The 20278-nt window shown below is 49.6% G+C and overlaps 1 protein-coding gene across 4 annotated transcripts in view; it reads right to left on the bottom strand.

Moving 5' to 3' along the window:
• The window catches only part of LOC147122495 (protein phosphatase 3 catalytic subunit alpha), a 408075-nt gene that overhangs the window by 127368 nt on the left and 260429 nt on the right, over positions 1-20278 (bottom strand). For all 4 annotated transcript variants that reach the window (XM_086005830.1, XM_086005811.1, XM_086005840.1 and 1 more), the window contains exon 6: positions 2255-2394. In XM_086005830.1, the coding sequence (XP_085861956.1) occupies positions 2255-2394 (140 nt within the window). The remainder of the gene's footprint in view (positions 1-2254; positions 2395-20278) is intronic.

Raw genomic sequence — 20278 nt, 5'->3', positions numbered from 1 at the left:
CTGCAGCCCTGACCTTAACTAACTAGCAACTTCTTTACTTCATTATGTAACTGAGCTCACAATCTGGTTTATTAAAAACGATATCGGACCAGGAGTAGGCCATTCAGCCCCTCAAGCCTCTTCCACCATTCAATGAGATCATCACTGATCTGCATCCCAACTCCATCCACCCGCCTTGGCCCTATATACTTTTTTACACCCTGTGTAAGATTTTCGCAATAATTTACAGCTCCGAAGATTAATTTTGATTAAAGAATCCCTGGGTGATTTACCTTTAAAAAAAATCCAGGGATCAAAATGGCCGTCAGACCACATGGCCGAAGACAAAAGGACTTGGAAAACAGCTTTCTGTGTCTGTGGAAGAAAGGTTCAATGGAGCTGCCAATCAAAGGGGAGTCCCCACCCCCCTGCAGCAGATAATCGCTATGTTTACAGAAACTGCTACAAGATGTTTGCACAAAGAATTAACCACTTGACTGCGGTTTCAGCCTGACCACAAGAACAATGGCTAACAATAGCTTCTGTTTACACTAGCCTCCCAAGCTGTTTACATAGTAATCACAGAAAGACATGTTTTTTTCAAACCAGGACAGCTCCATTCAAAACCCATCAATCATGAATGGAAAATACATTCAAAGCTCAGCACAGACAATTTGAAGAGACATTTAAACTGAGAAAAGGAAGTTTAAATTGAATGGGTGATTCATCCAAACCCATTACTGGACAATGGGGCAGTTGGATCCCTTTTGTTTTAGCCCAGAAACATCCGGATCTGGGCGGGCCCCAAATGGGGGTATAAAAGATAGCTTCCCAGAAGCTCTCTCTCTCTCTCTGGCCTCGCCTCCGTGTCCCTCTACAGCGTGGGAGCCTGCCTGAAGAGGTGAAACACCAGCAGTTTACTTTTAAAACACTGGGGTGTTTTTCATTTCGGGGCAGTGAAGATCTATGTTCGCAGGGCACGGAGCAGGCATTTCCAGTGGTGAGCATAGATTTTTCTGGCCTTCCACAAGGCAACTTAGGATAGGTATAGGGGTGGGAGTAAAGTGGGAATTTTGTTAAGAACTGTGATTTTAGTCGATCTTCCCTCGTTGTGTCCGTTTCTCCTCCCCTATTTAAGTAAGACGGTATTGCACTGAGCAGAGGAAGTGCTTCAGTTGGACACTGAGTTCTATATTAAACTGTATTAAAAAGGAGTAGCTGTTTTAAAGTACTGTATTTAAAACTGTATTAAAAGGGGTGTTGCATCAAGCTGAAGTGCTGTGGTGAACACTGTGTAGCTGTTTTAAAGTACTGTATTTATTTAAAACTGTATTAAAAGAGGTGTTGCACCTAGCAGAGAAGTGCTGTGGTGAACGCTGTGTACCTATTTTTAAAGTAACTGTATTAAAAGGGAGTGTTGCACCAAGCAGAGAAGTGCTGTGGTGAACGCAGGGGGCGCTCTAGTGAACACTGAGGGTATTGCGTTAAGCAAAAGTGTTGTACCAGGCATAAGAGCTATATCGATTTTTCTAAGTTGTTTCTTTCTTTTGTTTTCAATAAATACTGGTCTGTTTCGCACCCAAACCACGAGTCATGTTGTTTTCTGTCTACATCGCTACCGAATAAGTCCGGCGGTCAGAACTCAGGAATAGGGGAGCGCTTCGAAACCGCAAGGGGGTCCCTGGAGCAGCTCAGAGGCTTCTGACTGGCCAGAGACAAATAACCCCAGCCCCGCTAGCGTGTGCTAATTCCTTACACCTGATCTATCAAAAATCGATCCATCTCAGATTTAAAATTATTAATTGAGCGAGCATCTACTGCTTATTGTGGGAGAGTGTTCCACACTTCTACCACTCTTTGTGTGAAGAAGTGTTTCCTAACTTCTCTCCTGAATGGCCTGGCTCTGATTTTAAGGTTATGTCCCCCTTGTCCCAGACTCCCCCACCAGTGGAAATGTTTCTCTCCATCCACCCCATCAATTCCTTTCAAAATCCTAAAAACCTTAATAAAATCTCCCCTTAACCTTCTATATTCCAGGGAATACAAGCCTAGTTTGTGTAATCTCTCCTCACAGTCTAACCCCTGGAGTCCGGCATCATTCTGGTGAACCTGCGCTTCCCTCCTTCCAAGGCCAATAGATCCGTCCTAAGGTGCGGTGCCCAGAGCTGTACACAGTGCCCCAGGTGTGGTCTGACCAGGGCTTTGTGAGCACAACATTCAACAATAAGGCTTCCACTGACTTTGAAGAACAGCAAATGGAAATAATTCCCCTTACCTGTAGAAGTAGGAGCAGCCTCGGACTGTATTGTGAGTAAAATGTTCCTGAGACTTTTCATTGCCAAAGTCTTCTAGTGGGTCTGACCACAATAGGTCACACATGGGTCCATAAGCAGGGGGTTCCTTGAATCTATCTAACTACAAGGAAGAAAATACAAATTAAAAACATTGAATGAAATGACGCGGAGAAAAGACAGGTGCAGCGTGTTATTGGGGCCATTTTGTAAACTTGCAACTCCCATTTCGATCTTTTGAGGAGTGAAGAAGCCGAAAAGGCGGTAAGCGAGGACCGATTAGTGTCCTCTTATAAATAAAATGCATTACAACATTGCGACTTAAATGGTGCGACACTTTAACAGCACCATTGCCACTATTCCCCGCTACCGGCAGTCTCGAGTTCGGACAGGGCGACAAGTGTCACAGCCGCCGGAAACTCAGCGCGCTGTAGCGAAGCTGCAACATCTGAGCAATCGCTTCCCCATTAAGAGAATGTTCTGGATAATAGACTTTAAAAAAAAATACCACAGCAACATTCTCTGTTCTTATCCCAAAACACAGCCAGCTGTGCAGCACACGAGCCATTGCCCAGCACCCACTGCTGGGACCCAGGAGAGGAAAATCATTCCAATCTTTAATTGTGACGCCAAAGAGAATTCCCTTTCAACCCTTAAAATAATTTGTATTAGCAACGCTGCTCTTTAATCAGTAAAAGTGCCCAGAATCCTAACCAATGCATAATTTAATGCATTGCCAATTAATCCGCATAATGAATCAAGAGCTGAACAGGTAACAGATATCTGAAGTCTGGGGGCCAAAAATCGGATTTCTCCCTCTGCCCATGGACCGTATCTGGCTTCAACATCATTCCCCCAAAGGCCTCCGATAGGTTCTCCTCCAGGGACAAACAAATTTAAATAACTGTCGGGTAAATTCAGAAACAGCTGCCAATCAAATACTTACTTGAAAAAAACGCCAAAAGTGTTTCAATTCAATGGTTTGGTCTCTCTCTCTCTCTCAAGACACCTGGCTGAGATAATGCAACTAAAGCCTGCACTATTGCAGTCAGCCATGGCTCAGTGGGCAGCACTCTCGCCTCTAAGTCAGAAGGTTGTGGGTTCAAGTCCCACTCCAGAGACTCGAGCACAAAAATCTAGGCAGTACTGAGGGAGCGCCGCACTGTCGGAGGGGCAGTACTGAGGGAGCGCCGCACTGTCGGAGGGGCAGTACTGAGGGAGCGCCGCACTGTCGGAGGGGCAGTACTGAGGGAGGGCCGCACTGTCGGAGGGGCAGTACTGAGGGAGGGCCGCACTGTCGGAGGGGCAGTACTGAGGGAGGGCCGCACTGTCGGAGGGTTAGTACTGAGGGAGCGCCGCACTGTCGGAGGGACAGTACTGAGGGAGCGCCGCACTGTCGGAGGGACAGTACTGAGGGAGCACCGCACTGTCGGAGGGGCAGTACTGAGGGAGCGCTGCCCTGTCAGAGGGACAGTACTGAGGAAGGGCTGCACTGAGGGAGCGCCGCACTGTCGGAGATGCTGTCTTTCAGATGAGACGTTAAACTGAGGCCCCGTCTGCTCTCTCAGGTGGCTGTAAAAGATTCCACAACACTATTTCGAAGAGGAGCAGGGCCCATATTTATTCCTCCACCAACAAAACCAGATGATCTGGTAATTATCATACTGCCGTTTGTGGGAGCTTGCTGTGCACAAATTGGCTGCCGTATTTCCTAACAGTGACTACACTTCAAAAAGTATTTCATTGGCTGTAAAGTGCTTTGGGACGTCCTGAGGTGGTGAAAGACGCTGGAGAAATGCAAGTCTTTCTCTTATTGGTATCAAGAGGGCTAGTTATTAAATCAAGTTACAGATCAGGGTAACTTCCTTGCTTCTGGACCTCTACGTTGACCGAAAGATAAAATGATGACCGCATGTATGATGATCTCCGATAGACTCAACCAATCTAAGACTAGAAACACACAGTGCCGAAATATGGAAACAATATTAAATACAAGATGGGCATACCCATATATGGGAACAGGAGGAGGCCATTCTGCCCCTCAAACCTGCTCCGCCATTTAATGAGATCATGGCTGATCTGTATCTTAACTCCATCTACCCGCCTTGGTTCTGTAACCCTTAATATCCTTTCCTCACACAAATCTATCAATCTCGGTTTTGACATTTTCAATTGACCCCCCCCGGCCTCCACAGCTTTTTGGGGGGGAGAGTTCTAGATTTCCGCTCCCCTTTGTGTGAAGAAGTGCTTCCTGACATCACCCCTGAACGGCCTGGCTCTAATTTTAAACTTCTGCCCCCTTGTTCTGGACTCCCCCCACCAGGGGAAATAGTTTCTCTCTATCTACTCGACGCGACCAGTGCACACAGCCCTACCTGGAACCCATTCCCTCGGGCCAGTCCCCTGCTCCTCACCTGCAGCTCACTATGCTGGGGACTTTCACTCCTCTATCCGTTTTAGTTCACGTGAGGAACAAACCAAACGCTCAACTGCCGTCTGCTTTCGAACTGGCAAATTCATCTCTCGTGTCCGATGACAGCCATTAACTCTTTAACCAATTTTAAAAGCCACGCTGCCAGGCTTTCAGACCTCAGTGGAAACTGCGTGCCCCAAACTTCCTTTCATCATCTCCCAAGTGCCTGACGTGTAGCGCAGCAGAGTGAGCGGAACGTTACCGGGGAGTCTGCTGGAGCAGGTCATGAATTAAGCAATGGCATTCTACGGGAACAAGCTGCACCTCTGCCCTTCTCGTCAGAAGGGTCAGGAATTTTCAGTGTGTACAACTGGAATTCAAAAACCACTTCTGGATGAGAAAGAAACTTCGAGAGAGAATCAAACAGGAACAGGAAAGGCAGCACAGGGGAATTGGCAGCTTTGTAAAACTATGCAAGAACCACAAATGTTTACAGTCCCAGGCAGTCAAATACTCAACAAATGAATGCACATATCACGAATAAAAAAAAATATTATTCCTGCCAAATACTGCCCAGTGTACATGATTAATGCAAGTGCACTTTACACCTCTCATTACACTGAACTTCAGTATGTAAAATAAGTACTTCATTGTTTCTTTATTTTGTGCAACTCCAAAGGTCTGCAGCCTTTCAGCTTCTTACATCAGGTGCAAAAAGAAATGGCGTAGGAAAATCACCAACACCGTTAACTTGCTGCAGACATTAAATAAGTCATGCGATCTGTCGCATTAAAAAACTTCAATAAATCTTAAAATAAAGCAAACTTATAAATATTGATAGTTTTGCAGATTGCAAAGTCTGGCAAAGACTTATTACCACCCAGAAAACAAGGAAATGAGATTAACAGGCACAGAAACAAAAGCCTGCGTTTATTTTACAGTGAGGTAGCTGAGCATTCAGAACATCGCAAAAATATCTGGGGGAGCTTGTCGAGATCTGTGCTGGGAGCAGCCACATGGACTGCCCTGCTTTTCCCGCTCCTCTGCTTTCCTACATAAGCGGAACAGTTCATTATGAAAAACAGTTACCGATATTACTTGGAAAATCTATTTCAAACTTGCTCTAAAGTTTTTTGACTGGGCAAATACCTTTCCAGCGAATGCAAAAAATCAGAAGCGTGTGTGTGTGCGAGTGTCAGTGTGTGCGAGTGTCAGTGTGTGCGAGCGTCAGTGTGTGCGAGCGTCAGTGTGTGCGAGCGTCAGTGTGTGCGAGCGTCAGTGTGTGCGTGCGTCAGTGTGTGCGTGCGTCAGTGTGTGCGTGCGTCAGTGTGTGCGTGCGTCAGTGTGTGTGTGCGTCAGTGTGTGTGTGCGTCAGTGTGTGTGTGCGTCAGTGTGTGTGTGCGTCAGTGTGTGTGGGCGTCAGTGTGTGTGGGCGTCAGTGTGTGTGGGCGTCAGTGTCTGTGGGCGTCAGTGTCTGTGGGCGTCAGTGTCTGTGGGCGTCAGTGTCTGTGGGCGTCAGTGTCTGTGGGCGTCAGTGTGTGTGGGCGTCAGTGTGTGTGGGCGTCAGTGTGTGTGGGCGTCAGTGTCTGTGGGCGTCAGTGTCTGTGGGCGTCAGTGTCTGTGGGCGTCAGTGTCTGTGGGCGTCAGTGTGTGTGAGCGTCAGTGTGTGTGAGCGTCAGTGTGTGTGTGTGTCAGTGTGTGTGTGTGTCAGTGTGTGTGTGTGAGTGTCAGTGTGTGTGTGTCAGTGTCTGTGAGTGTGTGTGAGTGCGAGTGTCAGTGTGTGTCTGTATGTGTGTGTGTGGGTGTCTGTGTGCGTGCCACCTCTCTACTGCTTTTAATCATTCAAATAAACAGAGCATCGCAGCTGTAGTTCGGATCTGCAAACGTCTGATTCACCAAATGATCCCTTTCCTTTATGGTTGCAATATTGAAGGAGAAAAAAAGTTGCGGGGATATGGGGAAAGAGCGGGGGAGTGGGACTGACTGATTGCTCTTCGAAAGAGCCGGCGCAGACTCGATGGGCTGAATGGCCTCCTTCTGTGCCGTAATATTCTATAATTCTAATATTCAAGCAGCAGTTCAATCTGTCTCTCGGGGTTCGCATTTGTCACAGGTTATTTTGGTCACACAACAGGAGCCAAGTTTGCAATGATCAATTACTACAATTGATAAATCGAAAGGGGAATTCACCTGGCACAGGACAGGCCGAGACCTTTTTAAACCATCAATAAACCGGGAGCCATCTACTGTAACAGGCTAGTGTACCAACACACACCCAAGAAAGGGTACAAAGTGCCCACTATTTCCCCACACCGAGCACGCCCAATATTAGGCAGGCTGGTTGGGGAGCACCGAATACAAGCCCAGCATTGCTCTGTAGGAAGGGAAGTGAAATTGAAGGGAAATCTTCCTTATATGGTCAGTGACAAAATGGCACTTGCTAAGGTCTGGAGTAAAAAGACTTGCATTTACATAGCACTTTTCAAAGTGCTTTACAGCCAATTAAATACTTTTTGAAGTGTAGTCACTGTTGTAATGTGGGAAATGCGGCAGCCAATTTGCGCACAGCAAGCTCCCACAAACAGCAGTGAGAATGACCAGATAATTTTTTTTTTTTTTAATTCGTTCATGGGATGTGGGCGTCGCTGGCAAGGGCAGCATTTATTGCCCATCCCTAATTGGCCTCGAGAAGGTGGTGGTGAGCCGCCTTCTTCAACCACTGCAGTCTGCTTCCTTTGTAGCGGTTTGTTACAACTGAGTGTCTCGCTCGGCCATTTCAGAGGGCAGTTAAGAGTCAACCACATTGCTGTGGGTTTGGAGTCACGTATAGGCCAGACCGGGTAAAGGCAGCAGATTTCCTTCCCTAAAGGACATTAGTGAACCAGATGGGTTTCTACGACACGGTCACCATTACCGATACTTGCTTTTTATTCCAGATTTATTTAATAAATTTAAATTCCCCAGCTGCTGTGGTGGGATTTGAACTTGGGTCTCCGGATTGTTATTCCAGGTCTCGGGATTACTCGTCCAGCAACTGAACTGTTTCAGTGATGTTGGTTGAGGGATAAATATTGGCCAGGACACCAGGGAGAACTCCCCTGCTCTTCTTCAAAATAGTGCCGTGGTGTAGCGGTACCACTGAGTGTCCCTTACTTATTATACATAATTCCCTTTAACTTTAACTATGTTTATATACAGTTTGCATGTACGGGGCGTTGCCCCTTTAAGAACGCGAGCTAACGCGATGATGTCACGTCGCGCATCATGTGACTCACCCAAACGCGATGACGTCATGTCGCGCATCAGGTGACTCACCTAAAGGCGAGCCGGCCAGGCTCGGCCTCTCGCTCCCGCGACCATCACCGGCTCAGCTCGGCCTCCCGCTCCCGCGACCATCACCGGCTCAGCTCGGCCTCCCGCTCCCGCGATCATCACCGGCTCAGCTCGGCCTCCCGCTCCCGCGATCATCACCGGCTCAGCTCGGCCTCCCGCTCCCACGACCATCACCGGCTCAGCTCGGCCTCCCGCTCCCGCGACCATCACCGGCTCAGCTCGGCCTCCCGCTCCCGCGATCATCACCGGCTCAGCTCGGCCTCCCGCTCCCGTGACCATCACCGGCTCAGCTCGGCCTCCCGCTCCCGCGACCATCACCGGCTCAGCTCGGCCTCCCGCTCCCGTGACCATCACCGGCTCAGCTCGGCCTCCCGCTCCCGCGATCATCACCGGCTCAGCTCGGCCTCCCGCTCCCGTGACCATCACCGGCTCAGCTCGGCCTCCCGCTCCCGTGACCATCACCGGCTCAGCTCGGCCTCCCGCTCCCGCGACCATCACCGGCTCAGCTCGGCCTCCCGCTCCCGCGATCATCACCGGCTCAGCTCGGCCTCCCGCTCCCACGACCATCACCGGCTCAGCTCGGCCTCCCGCTCCCGCGACCATCACCGGCTCAGCTCGGCCTCCCGCTCCCGCGACCATCACCGGCTCAGCTCGGCCTCCCGCTCCCGCGACTTCGGCCGCAACGGCCAGCTCCAATGCCGGGTAAACGTAATAATGTCATCACGCAAGTCACGTGACGCCCCAAGCGTTGGAAAACGCGAGCAACACGATGACGTCACGACGCAAACGTGATGACGTCATCGCGCAAACCTCCGGACTGCCTAGTCAGTCCTCGTGGCGTCCCCACTGGGGAAAAGACCTGTTCCACGACTCTCCTGCATTGTTCTACGTTGTTTGCTGTATTTCATCTAATTCAACATTAAAATCCTGTTTGTTGTTCTTCCGAGTCAAGCTCCGGTATTTGTTAGGAATACACCTATTCCTACAGTGGGATCCTTTACGTCCACCTGAGAGGACAGTAATTGAGGACGGGTAACAGCTTTTCATAAAACTTCCAAATAACAGGAATTTTGATGGTAGAAGACGGTGAAGGGTTTTGATGGAATGATCCAATCGGTGAAGAGTTGAGCGGAGACATTGAAGTGGTTAGGAACGTCACACAGAAAGCCAGCATTGAGACAATGCCACCTTCTGACAGCATAAGAACGGTTTGATCTCGGCCTTTACAATGAAGTCCTGCACATCTCGCATGAATTTACACAATACTTTTTAAAAAAAAAATTCATTCCTGGGATGTGGGCGTCGCTAGCAAGGCCAGCATTTATTACCCATCCCTAATTGAGAAGGTGGTGGTGAGCCGCCTTCTTGAACCGCTGCAGTCCGTGTGGTGAAGGTGCTCCCACAGTGCTGTTAGGGAGGGAGTTCCAGGATTTTGACCCAGCGACGATGAAGGAACGGCCGATATATTTCCAAGTCAGGATGGTGTGTGACTTGGAGGGGAACTTGGAGGTGGTGGTGTTCCCATGCAACTGCTGCCCTTGTCCTTCTAGGTGGAAGAGGTCGTGGGTTTGGGAGGTGCTGCCGAAGAAGCCTTGGCGAGTTGCTGCAGTGCATCTTGTAGATGGTACACACTGCAGCCACAGTACGCCGGTGGTGGAGGGAGTGAATGTTTAAGGTGGTGGATGGGGTGCTGATCAAGCGGGCTGCTTTGTCTTGGATGGTGTCAAGTTTCTTGTGTTGGAGCTGCACTCATCCAGGCAAGTGGAGAGTATTCCATCACACTCCTGACTTGTGCCTTGTAGATGGTGGAAAGGCTTTGGGGAGTCAAGAGGTGAGACACTCGCCACAGAATACCCAGCCTCTGACCTGCTCGTTACCACAGCATTTATGTGGCTGATTCAGTTAAGTTTCTGGTCAATGGTGACCCCCAGGATGTTGATGGTGGGGGATTCGGCAATGGTAATGCCATTGAATGTCAAGGGGCGGTGGTTAGACACTCTCTTGTTAGAGATAGTCATTGCCTGGCACTTGTGTGGCGCGAATGTTGCTATCCATTTAGTGTTACAGGAGGCAGTTGATTTCCTGATATTACACATCACCATGTGAAGAACCAGTATAAAGCAAATTATCATCTACTCCAATTTCAGCCCAAACTCTGACCGTATGGTTTTTTTTATTTTTTATAAATGTGATTTTTTTTTAAAGTTGGACTCACGACCCAATTTGATGATAACATCACAACAGCTTGATGAGGGAAGTTCCGAGAATTTGATCAATGCCACCTCCTCAGAGTGAAGCTGTGACTGGGATACCACACGGGCATCACGAACACAAACCCACATCCTACTCCGCAGAGTGGTAGAGGACTGAAGTACCAATGCACTGCACCACACGCCACCTACAGAACACTTTCAAAACATGTGTGGGGGGGGGGGATAAAGACAAATCGCATCGCAAACAGAACACTTTGCTGATTCTGTCTTAATGTGGTTGTTTCACCAGTGAAAAGGACCCTAGCTAAACCTCTTCCTCCCCCCTTCAAGACTCTTCAAAACCTACCACTTTGACCAAGCTCTTGGTCACCCCTCCTAACATCACTTCCTTTGGTTCAGTCTCAAATTTTTGTCTGATTTACGTTTCGGTGCAGCACCTTGGGACGTTTTCCTACGTTAAAAGCGCTATATAAATGCAAGTTGTTGTGCAGCCGTCTTAAGTCATATGCATTCTAGAATCTATTATTAAGGACGTGGTAACAGGGCACTTAGAAAATAATAAGATTGGGCAGAGTCAACACGGATTTATGAAAAGGAAATCGTGTTTGACAAATCTATTTTTTGAGGTTGTAACTAATAGAATAGATAAGGGGGAACCAGCGGATGTGGTGTATTTGGATTTTCAGAAGGCTTTCGATAAGGTGCCACACGAGATTATTAAACAAAATTAGGGCTCATAGGATTGGGGGTAATAGACTAGCATGGATTGAGGATTGGTTAACGGACAGAAAACAGAGAGTAGGAATAAACGGGTCATTTTCGGGTTGGCAGGCTGTAACTAGCGGGGTACCGCAAGGATCAGTGCTTGGGCCTCAGCTATTCACAATCTACATCACTGATTTGGATGAGGGGACCAAATGTAATATATCCAAGTTTGCTGATGATACAAAGCTGGGTGGGAATGTAAGTTGTGAGGAGGATGCAAAGAGGCTTCAAGGGGATATAGACAGGCTAAGTGAGTGGGCAAGAACATGGCAAATGGAATATAATGTGGAGAAATGTGAAGTTATCCACTTTGGTAGGAAAAATAGAAAAGCAGAGTATTTTTTAAATGGTGAGAGATTGGGAAATGTTGGTGTTCAGAGGGACCTGGGTGTCCTTGTACACGAATCACTGAAAGTTAACATGCAGGTACAGCAAGCAATTAGGAAAGTAAATGGTATGTTGGCCTTTATTACAAGAGGATTTGAGTATAAGAGTAAAGACGTCCTGCTGCAATTATATAGGGCCCTGGTGAGACCACACCTGGAGTATTGTGTACAGTTTTGGTCTCCTTACCTAAGGAAGGATATACTGGCCATAGAGGGAGTGCAACGAAGGTTCACCAGACTGGTTCCTGGGATGGGGGGATTGTCCTATGAGGAGAGATTGAGTAGACTAGGCCTATATTCTCTGGAGTTTAGAAGAATGAGGGGTGATCTCATTGAAACATACAAAATTCTTACAGGGCTTGACAGGGTAGATGCAGGGAGGATGTTTCCCCTGGCTGGGGAGTCTAGAACCAGGGGTCACAGTCTCAGAATAAGGGGTCGGCCATTTAGGACTGAGATGAGGAGAAATTTCTTCACTCAGAGGGCGGTGAATCTTTGGAATTCTCTACCCCAGAGGGCTGTGGAGGCTCAGTCACTGAGTATATTCAAGACTGAGATCGATAGATTTTTGGATATTAAGCGAATTGAGGGATATGGCGATCGGGCGGGAAAGTGGAGTTGAGGTCGATGATCAGCTGTGATCTTATTGAATGGCGGAACAGGCTCGAGGGGCTGAATGGCCGACTCCTGCTCCTAATTCTTATGTTATGTTCTTTTTCCTGTATTGTACACAAGCCCATAACCTCCAGGAGCATCGCCTTTTCATTCTTCTCATGTTCTCTTTGCAAATTAGAGATTTACTGCGTTTCTATTTCTCTTCTTACAACATCTTCTAGAAGATGAAAGCAGATGGACCTCGCATTTAATGTGGGAAACGCTGCTCTCAACCAGTAACAATGTAGAGCCAGCAGCCGGACTTATAATGCTGCCTGCGCATCACTGCACCCCTCACTTTGTGCAGCTGATTTTCCCCCCCTCCTTTCTCGACTTGTTTTATTCCTTCTTCCTCTCATGAAGTGCCTCGCCTTTCTTCCGGAGCTACAGCAGCAAAGCACTGGTCGCTTCCGGATAGCTCAGTGGGCAGCACTCTCGCCTGAGTCAGAAGGTTGTGGGTTTAAATCCCACTCCAGAGACTTGAGCACAAAATCTAGGATATCACTTTAGTGCAGTACTGAGGGAGCGCCGCACTGTCGGAGGGGCAGTACTGAGGGAGCGCCGCACTGTCGGAGGGGCAGTACTGAGGGAGCGCCGCACTGTCGGAGGGGCAGTACTGAGGGAGCGCCGCACTGTCGGAGGGGCAGTACTGAGGGAGGGCCGCACTGTCGGAGGGGTTGTACTGAGGGAGCGCCGCACTGTCGGAGGGTCAGTACTGAGGGAGCGCCGCACTGTCGGAGGGGCAGTACTGAGGGAGCGCTGCCCTGTCAGAGGGACAGTACTGAGGAAGGGCTGCACTGAGGGAGCGCCGCACTGTCGGAGATGCTGTCTTTCAGATGAGACGTTAAACTGAGGCCCCGTCTGCTCTCTCAGGTGGCTGTAAAAGATTCCACAACACTATTTCGAAGAGGAGCAGGGCCCATATTTATTCCTCCACCAACAAAACCAGATGATCTGGTAATTATCATACTGCCGTTTGTGGGAGCTTGCTGTGCACAAATTGGCTGCCGCATTTCCTACCAGTGACTACACAAGTATTTCATTGGCTGTAAAGTGCTTTGGGACGTCCTGAGGTGGTGAAAGGCGCTGGAGAAATGCAAGTCTTTCTCTTATTGGTATCAAGAGGGCTAGTTATTAAATCAAGTTACAGATCAGGGTAACTTCCTTGCTTCTGGACCTCTACGTTGACCGAAAGATAAAATGATGACCGCATGTATGATGATCTCCGATAGACTCAACTAATCTAAGACTAGAAACACACAGTGCCGAAATATGGAAACAATATTAAATACAAGATGGGCATACCCATATATGGGAACAGGAGGAGGCCATTCTGCCCCTCAAACCTGCTCCGCCATTTAATGAGATCATGGCTGATCTGTATCTTAACTCCATCTACCCGCCTTGGTTCTGTAACCCTTAATATCCTTTCCTAACACAAATCTATCAATCTCGGTTTTGACATTTTCAATTGACCCCCCCCCCCGGCCTCCACAGCTTTTTGGGGGGGAGAGTTCTAGATTTCCACTCCCCTTTGTGTGAAGAAGTGCTTCCTGACATCACCCCTGAACGGCCTGGCTCTAATTTTAAACTTCTGCCCCCTTGTTCTGGACTCCCCCCACCAGGGGAAATAGTTTCTCTCTATCTACTCGACGCGACCAGTGCACACAGCCCTACCTGGAACCCATCCCCTCGGGCCAGTCCCCTGCTCCTCACCTGCAGCTCACTATGCTGGGGACTTTCACTCCTCTATCCGTTTTAGTTCACGTGAGGAACAAACCAAACGCTCAACTGCCGTCTGCTTTCGAACTGGCAAATTCATCTCTCGTGTCCGATGACAGCCATTAACTCTTTAACCAATTTTAAAAGCCACGCTGCCAGGCTTTCAGACCTCAGTGGAAACTGCGTGCCCCAAACTTCCTTTCATCATCTCCCAAGTGCCTGACGTGTAGCGCAGCAGAGTGAGCGGAACGTTACCGGGGAGTCTGCTGGAGCAGGTCATGAATTAAGCAACGGCATTCTACGGGAACAAGCTGCACCTCTGCCCTTCTCGTCAGAAGGGTCAGGAATTTTCAGTGTGTACAACTGGAATTCAAAAACCGCTTCTGGATGAGAAAGAAACTTCGAGAGAGAATCAAACAGGAACAGGAAAGGCAGCACAGGGGAATTGGCAGCTTTGTAAAACTATGCAAGAACCACAAATGTTTACAGTCCCAGGCAGTCAAATACTCAACAAATGAATGCACATATCACGAATAAAAAAAAATATTATTCCTGCCAAATACTGCCCAGTGTACATGATTAATGCAAGTGCACTTTACACCTCTCATTACACTGAACTTCAGTATGTAAAATAAGTACTTCATTGTTTCTTTATTTTGTGCAACTCCAAAGGTCTGCAGCCTTTCAGCTTCTTACATCAGGTGCAAAAAGAAACGGCGTAGGAAAATCACCAACACCGTTAACTTGCTGCAGACATTAAATAAGTCATGCGATCTGTCGCATTAAAAAACTTCAATAAATCTTAAAATAAAGCAAACTTATAAATATTGATAGTTTTGCAGATTGCAAAGTCTGGCAAAGACTTATTACCACCCAGAAAACAAGGAAATGAGATTAACAGGCACAGAAACAAAAGCCTGCGTTTATTTTACAGTGAGGTAGCTGAGCATTCAGAACATCGCAAAAATATCTGGGGGAGCTTGTCGAGATCTGTGCTGGGAGCAGCCACATGGACTGCCCTGCTTTTCCCGGCTCCTCTGCTTTCCTACATAAGCGGAACAGTTCATTATGAAAAACAGTTACCGATATTACTTGGAAAATCTATTTCAAACTTGCTCTAAAGTTTTTTGACTGGGCAAATACCCTTCCAGCGAATGCAAAAAATCAGAAGCGTCTGTGTGTGTGTGTGTGTGCGAGTGTCAGTGTGTGCGAGCGTCTGTGAGTGAGCGTCAGTGTGTGAGAGCGTCAGTGTCTGTGGGTGTGTGTGTGTGTCAGTGTGTGTGTGTGTCAGTGTGTGTGTCAGTGTGTGTGTGTGTGTCAGTGTGTGTGTGTGTGTGTGTGTGTGTGTGTGTGTGTGCGTGTGTCAGTGTGTGCGTGTGTCAGTGTGTGCGAGTGTCAGTGTGTGCGAGTGTCAGTGTGTGCGAGTGTCAGTGTGAGTGTGTGTGAGCGTCAGTGTGTGAGAGCGTCAGTGTGCGAGAGCGTCAGTGTCTGTGGGTGTCTGTGAGCGTCAGTGTGTGTGCGTGTGTCAGTGTGTGTGCGTGTGTCAGTGTGTGTGCGTGTGTCAGTGTGTGTGCGTGTGTCAGTGTGTGTGCGTGTCAGTGTGTGTGCGTGTCAGTGTGTGTGCGTGTCAGTGTGCGTGCGTGTCAGTGTGCGTGCGTGTCAGTGTGCGTGCGTGTCAGTGTGCGTGCGTGTCAGTGTGCGTGCGTGTCAGTGTGCGTGCGTCAGTGTGCGCGAGTGTCAGTGTGCGCGAGTGTCAGTGTGCGCGAGTGTCAGTGTGCGCGAGTGTCAGTGTGCGCGAGTGTCAGTGTGCGCGAGCGTCAGTGTGCGCGGGCGTCAGTGTGCGCGGGCGTCAGTGTGCGCGGGCGTCAGTGTGCGCGGGCGTCAGTGTGCGCGGGCGTCAGTGTGCGCGGGCGTCAGTGTGCGCGGGCGTCAGTGTGCGCGGGCGTCAGTGTGCGCGGGCGTCAGTGTGCGCGGGCGTCAGTGTGCGCGGGCGTCAGTGTGCGCGGGCGTCAGTGTGAGCGGGCGTCAGTGTGCGCGGGCGTCAGTGTGAGCGGGCGTCAGTGTCTGTGGGCGTCAGTGTCTGTGGGCGTCAGTGTCTGTGGGCGTCAGTGTCTGTGGGCGTCAGTGTCTGTGGGCGTCAGTGTGTGTGTGTCAGTGTGTGTGAGTGTCAGTGTGTGTGTGTGTGTCAGTGTGTGTGTGTGTGTGTGTGTGTCAGTGTGTGTGTGTGTCAGTGTGTGTGTGTCAGTGTGTGTGTGAGTGTCAGTGTGTGTGTGTCAGTGTGTGTGTGTGTCAGTGTGTGTCAGTGTGTGTGAGTGTCAGTGTGTGTGTGTGAGTGTCAGTGTGTGTGTGTCAGTGTGTGTGTGTGTCAGTGTGTGTGAGTGTCAGTGTGTGTGAGTGTCAGTGTGTGTGAGTGTCAGTGTGTGTGAGTGTGTGTCAGTGTGTGTGAGTGTCTGTGTGTGGGTGTCAGTGTCTGTGGGTGTCAGTGTGTGTGTGTCAGTGTGTGTGCGAGTGTCAAGTGTGTGTCTGTATGTGTGTGTGCGTGTCTGTGTGCGTGCCACCTCTCTACTGCTTTTAATCATTCAAATAAACAGAGCATCGCAGCTGTAGTTCGGATCTGCAAACGTCTGATTCACCAAATGATCCCTTTCCTTTATGGTTGCAATATTGAAGGAGAAAAAAAGTTGCGGGGATATGGGGAAAGAGCGGGGGAGTGGGACTGACTGATTGCTCTTCGAAAGAGCCGGCGCAGACTCGATGGGCTGAATGGCCTCCTTCTGTGCCGTAATATTCTATAATTCTAATATTCAAGCAGCAGTTCAATGTCTCTCGGGGTTCGCATTTGTCACAGGTTATTTTGGTCACACAACAGGAGCCAAGTTTGCAATGATCAATTACTACAATTGATAAATCGAAAGGGGAATTCACCTGGCACAGGACAGGCCGAGACCTTTTTAAACCATCAATAAACCGGGAGCCATCTACTGTAACAGGCTAGTGTACCAACACACACCCAAGAAAGGGTACAAAGTGCCCACTATTTCCCCACACCGAGCACGCCCAATATTAGGCAGGCTGGTTGGGGAGCACCGAATACAAGCCCAGCATTGCTCTGTAGGAAGGGAAGTGAAATTGAAGGGAAATCTTCCTTATATGGTCAGTGACAAAATGGCACTTGCTAAGGTCTGGAGTAAAAAGACTTGCATTTACATAGCACTTTTCAAAGTGCTTTACAGCCAATTAAATACTTTTTGAAGTGTAGTCACTGTTGTAATGTGGGAAATGCGGCAGCCAATTTGCGCACAGCAAGCTCCCACAAACAGCAGTGAGAATGACCAGATAATTTTTTTTTTTTTTTAATTCGTTCATGGGATGTGGGCGTCGCTGGCAAGGGCGGCATTTATTGCCCATCCCTAATTGGCCTCGAGAAGGTGGTGGTGAGCCGCCTTCTTCAACCACTGCAGTCTGCTTCCTTTGTAGCGGTTTGTTACAACCGAGTGTCTCGCTCGGCCATTTCAGAGGGCAGTTAAGAGTCAACCACATTGCTGTGGGTTTGGAGTCACGTATAGGCCAGACCGGGTAAAGGCAGCAGATTTCCTTCCCTAAAGGACATTAGTGAACCAGATGGGTTTCTACGACACGGTCACCATTACTGATACTTGCTTTTTATTCCAGATTTATTTAATAAATTTAAATTCCCCAGCTGCTGTGGTGGGATTTGAACTTGGGTCTCCGGATTGTTATTCCAGGTCTCGGGATTACTCGTCCAGCAACTGAACTGTTTCAGTGATGTTGGTTGAGGGATAAATATTGGCCAGGACACCAGGGAGAACTCCCCTGCTCTTCTTCAAAATAGTGCCGTGGTGTAGCGGTACCACTGAGTGTCCCTTACTTATTATACATAATTCCCTTTAACTTTAACTATGTTTATATACAGTTTGCATGTACGGGGCGTTGCCCCTTTAAGAACGCGAGCTAACGCGATGATGTCACGTCGCGCATCACGTGACTCACCCAAACGCGATGACGTCATGTCGCGCATCAGGTGACTCACCTAAAGGCGAGCCGGCCAGGTTCGGCCTCTCGCTCCCGCGACCATCACCGGCTCAGCTCGGCCTCCCGCTCCCGCGATCATCACCGGCTCAGCTCGGCCTCCCGCTCCCGCGATCATCACCGGCTCAGCTCGGCCTCCCGCTCCCACGACCATCACCGGCTCAGCTCGGCCTCCCGCTCCCGCGACCATCACCGGCTCAGCTCGGCCTCCCGCTCCCGCGATCATCACCGGCTCAGCTCGGCCTCCCGCTCCCACGACCATCACCGGCTCAGCTCGGCCTCCCGCTCCCACGACCATCACCGGCTCAGCTCGGCCTCTCGCTCCCGTGACCATCACCGGCTCAGCTCGGCCTCCCGCTCCCGCGACCATCACCGGCTCAGCTCGGCCTCCCGCTCCCGCGATCATCACCGGCTCAGCTCGGCCTCCCGCTCCCGTGACCATCACCGGCTCAGCTCGGCCTCCCGCTCCCGCGACCATCACCGGCTCAGCTCGGCCTCCCGCTCCCGCGATCATCACCGGCTCAGCTCGGCCTCCCGCTCCCGTGACCATCACCGGCTCAGCTCGGCCTCCCGCTCCCGCGACCATCACCGGCTCAGCTCGGCCTCCCGCTCCCGCGATCATCACCGGCTCAGCTCGGCCTCCCGCTCCCGCGACCATCACCGGCTCAGCTCGGCCTCCCGCTCCCGCGATCATCACCGGCTCAGCTCGGCCTCCCGCTCCCGCGACCATCACCGGCTCAGCTCGGCCTCCCGCTCCCGCGACCATCACCGGCTCAGCTCGGCCTCCCGCTCCCGCGACTTCGGCCGCAACGGCCAGCTCCAATGCCGGGTAAACGTAATAATGTCATCACGCAAGTTACGTGACGCCCCAAGCGTTGGAAAACGCGAGCAACACGATGACGTCACGACGCAAACGCGATGACGTCATCGCGCAAACCTCCGGACTGCCTAGTCAGTCCTCGTGGCGTCCCCACTGGGGAAAAGACCTGTTCCACGACTCTCCTGCATTGTTCTACGTTGTTTGCTGTATTTCATCTAATTCAACATTAAAATCCTGTTTGTTGTTCTTCCGAGTCAAGCTCCGGTATTTGTTAGGAATACACCTATTCCTACAGTGGGATCCTTTACGTCCACCTGAGAGGACAGTAATTGAGGACGGGTAACAGCTTTTCATAAAACTTCCAAATAACAGGAATTTTGATGGTAGAAGACGGTGAAGGGTTTTGATGGAATGATCCAATCGGTGAAGAGTTGAGCGGAGACATTGAAGTGGTTAGGAACGTCACACAGAAAGCCAGCATTGAGACAATGCCACCTTCTGACAGCATAAGAACGGTTTGATCTCGGCCTTTACAATGAAGTCCTGCACATCTCGCATGAATTTACACAATACTTTTTAAAAAAAAATTCATTCCTGGGATGTGGGCGTCGCTAGCAAGGCCGGCATTTATTACCCATCCCTAATTGAGAAGGTGGTGGTGAGCCGCCTTCTTGAACCGCTGCAGTCCGTGTGGTGAAGGTGCTCCCACAGCGCTGTTAGGGAGGGAGTTCCAGGATTTTGACCCAGCGACGATGAAGGAACGGCCGATATATTTCCAAGTCAGGATGGTGTGTGACTTGGAGGGGAACTTGGAGGTGGTGGTGTTCCCATGCAACTGCTGCCCTTGTCCTTCTAGGTGGAAGAGGTCGCGGGTTTGGGAGGTGCTGTCGAAGAAGTCTTGGCGAGTTGCTGCAGTGCATCTTGTAGATGGTACACACTGCAGCCACAGTACGCCGGTGGTGGAGGGAGTGAATGTTTAAGGTGGTGGATGGGGTGCTGATCAAGCGGGCTGCTTTGTCTTGGATGGTGTCAAGTTTCTTGTGTTGGAGCTGCACTCATCCAGGCAAGTGGAGAGTATTCCATCACACTCCTGACTTGTGCCTTGTAGATGGCGGAAAGGCTTTGGGGAGTCAAGAGGTGAGACACTCGCCACAGAATACCCAGCCTCTGACCTGCTCGTTACCACAGCATTTATGTGGCTGATTCAGTTAAGTTTCTGGTCAATGGTGACCCCCAGGATGTTGATGGTGGGGGATTCGGCAATGGTAATGCCATTGAATGTCAAGGGGCGGTGGTTAGACACTCTCTTGTTAGAGATAGTCATTGCCTGGCACTTGTGTGGCGCGAATGTTGCTATCCATTTAGTGTTACAGGAGGCAGTTGATTTCCTGATATTACACATCACCATGTGAAGAACCAGTATAAAGCAAATTATCATCTACTCCAATTTCAGCCCAAACTCTGACCGTATGGTTTTTTTTTATATAAATGTGATTTTTTTTTAAAGTTGGACTCACGACCCAATTTGATGATAACATCACAACAGCTTGATGAGGGAAGTTCCGAGAATTTGATCAATGCCACCTCCTCAGAGTGAAGCTGTGACTGGGATACCACACGGGCATCACGAACACAAACCCACATCCTACTCC

This window comes from Somniosus microcephalus, chromosome 2 (genome assembly GCF_052327205.1).
Source record: "Somniosus microcephalus isolate GS21.2 chromosome 2, FLI_Smic_1.0, whole genome shotgun sequence".
In the NCBI taxonomy this organism is placed as follows: Eukaryota; Metazoa; Chordata; class Chondrichthyes; order Squaliformes; family Somniosidae; genus Somniosus; species Somniosus microcephalus.
Note: the sequence above shows the minus strand (reverse complement) of the source record. Positions and strands in the feature narration are given on the sequence as shown.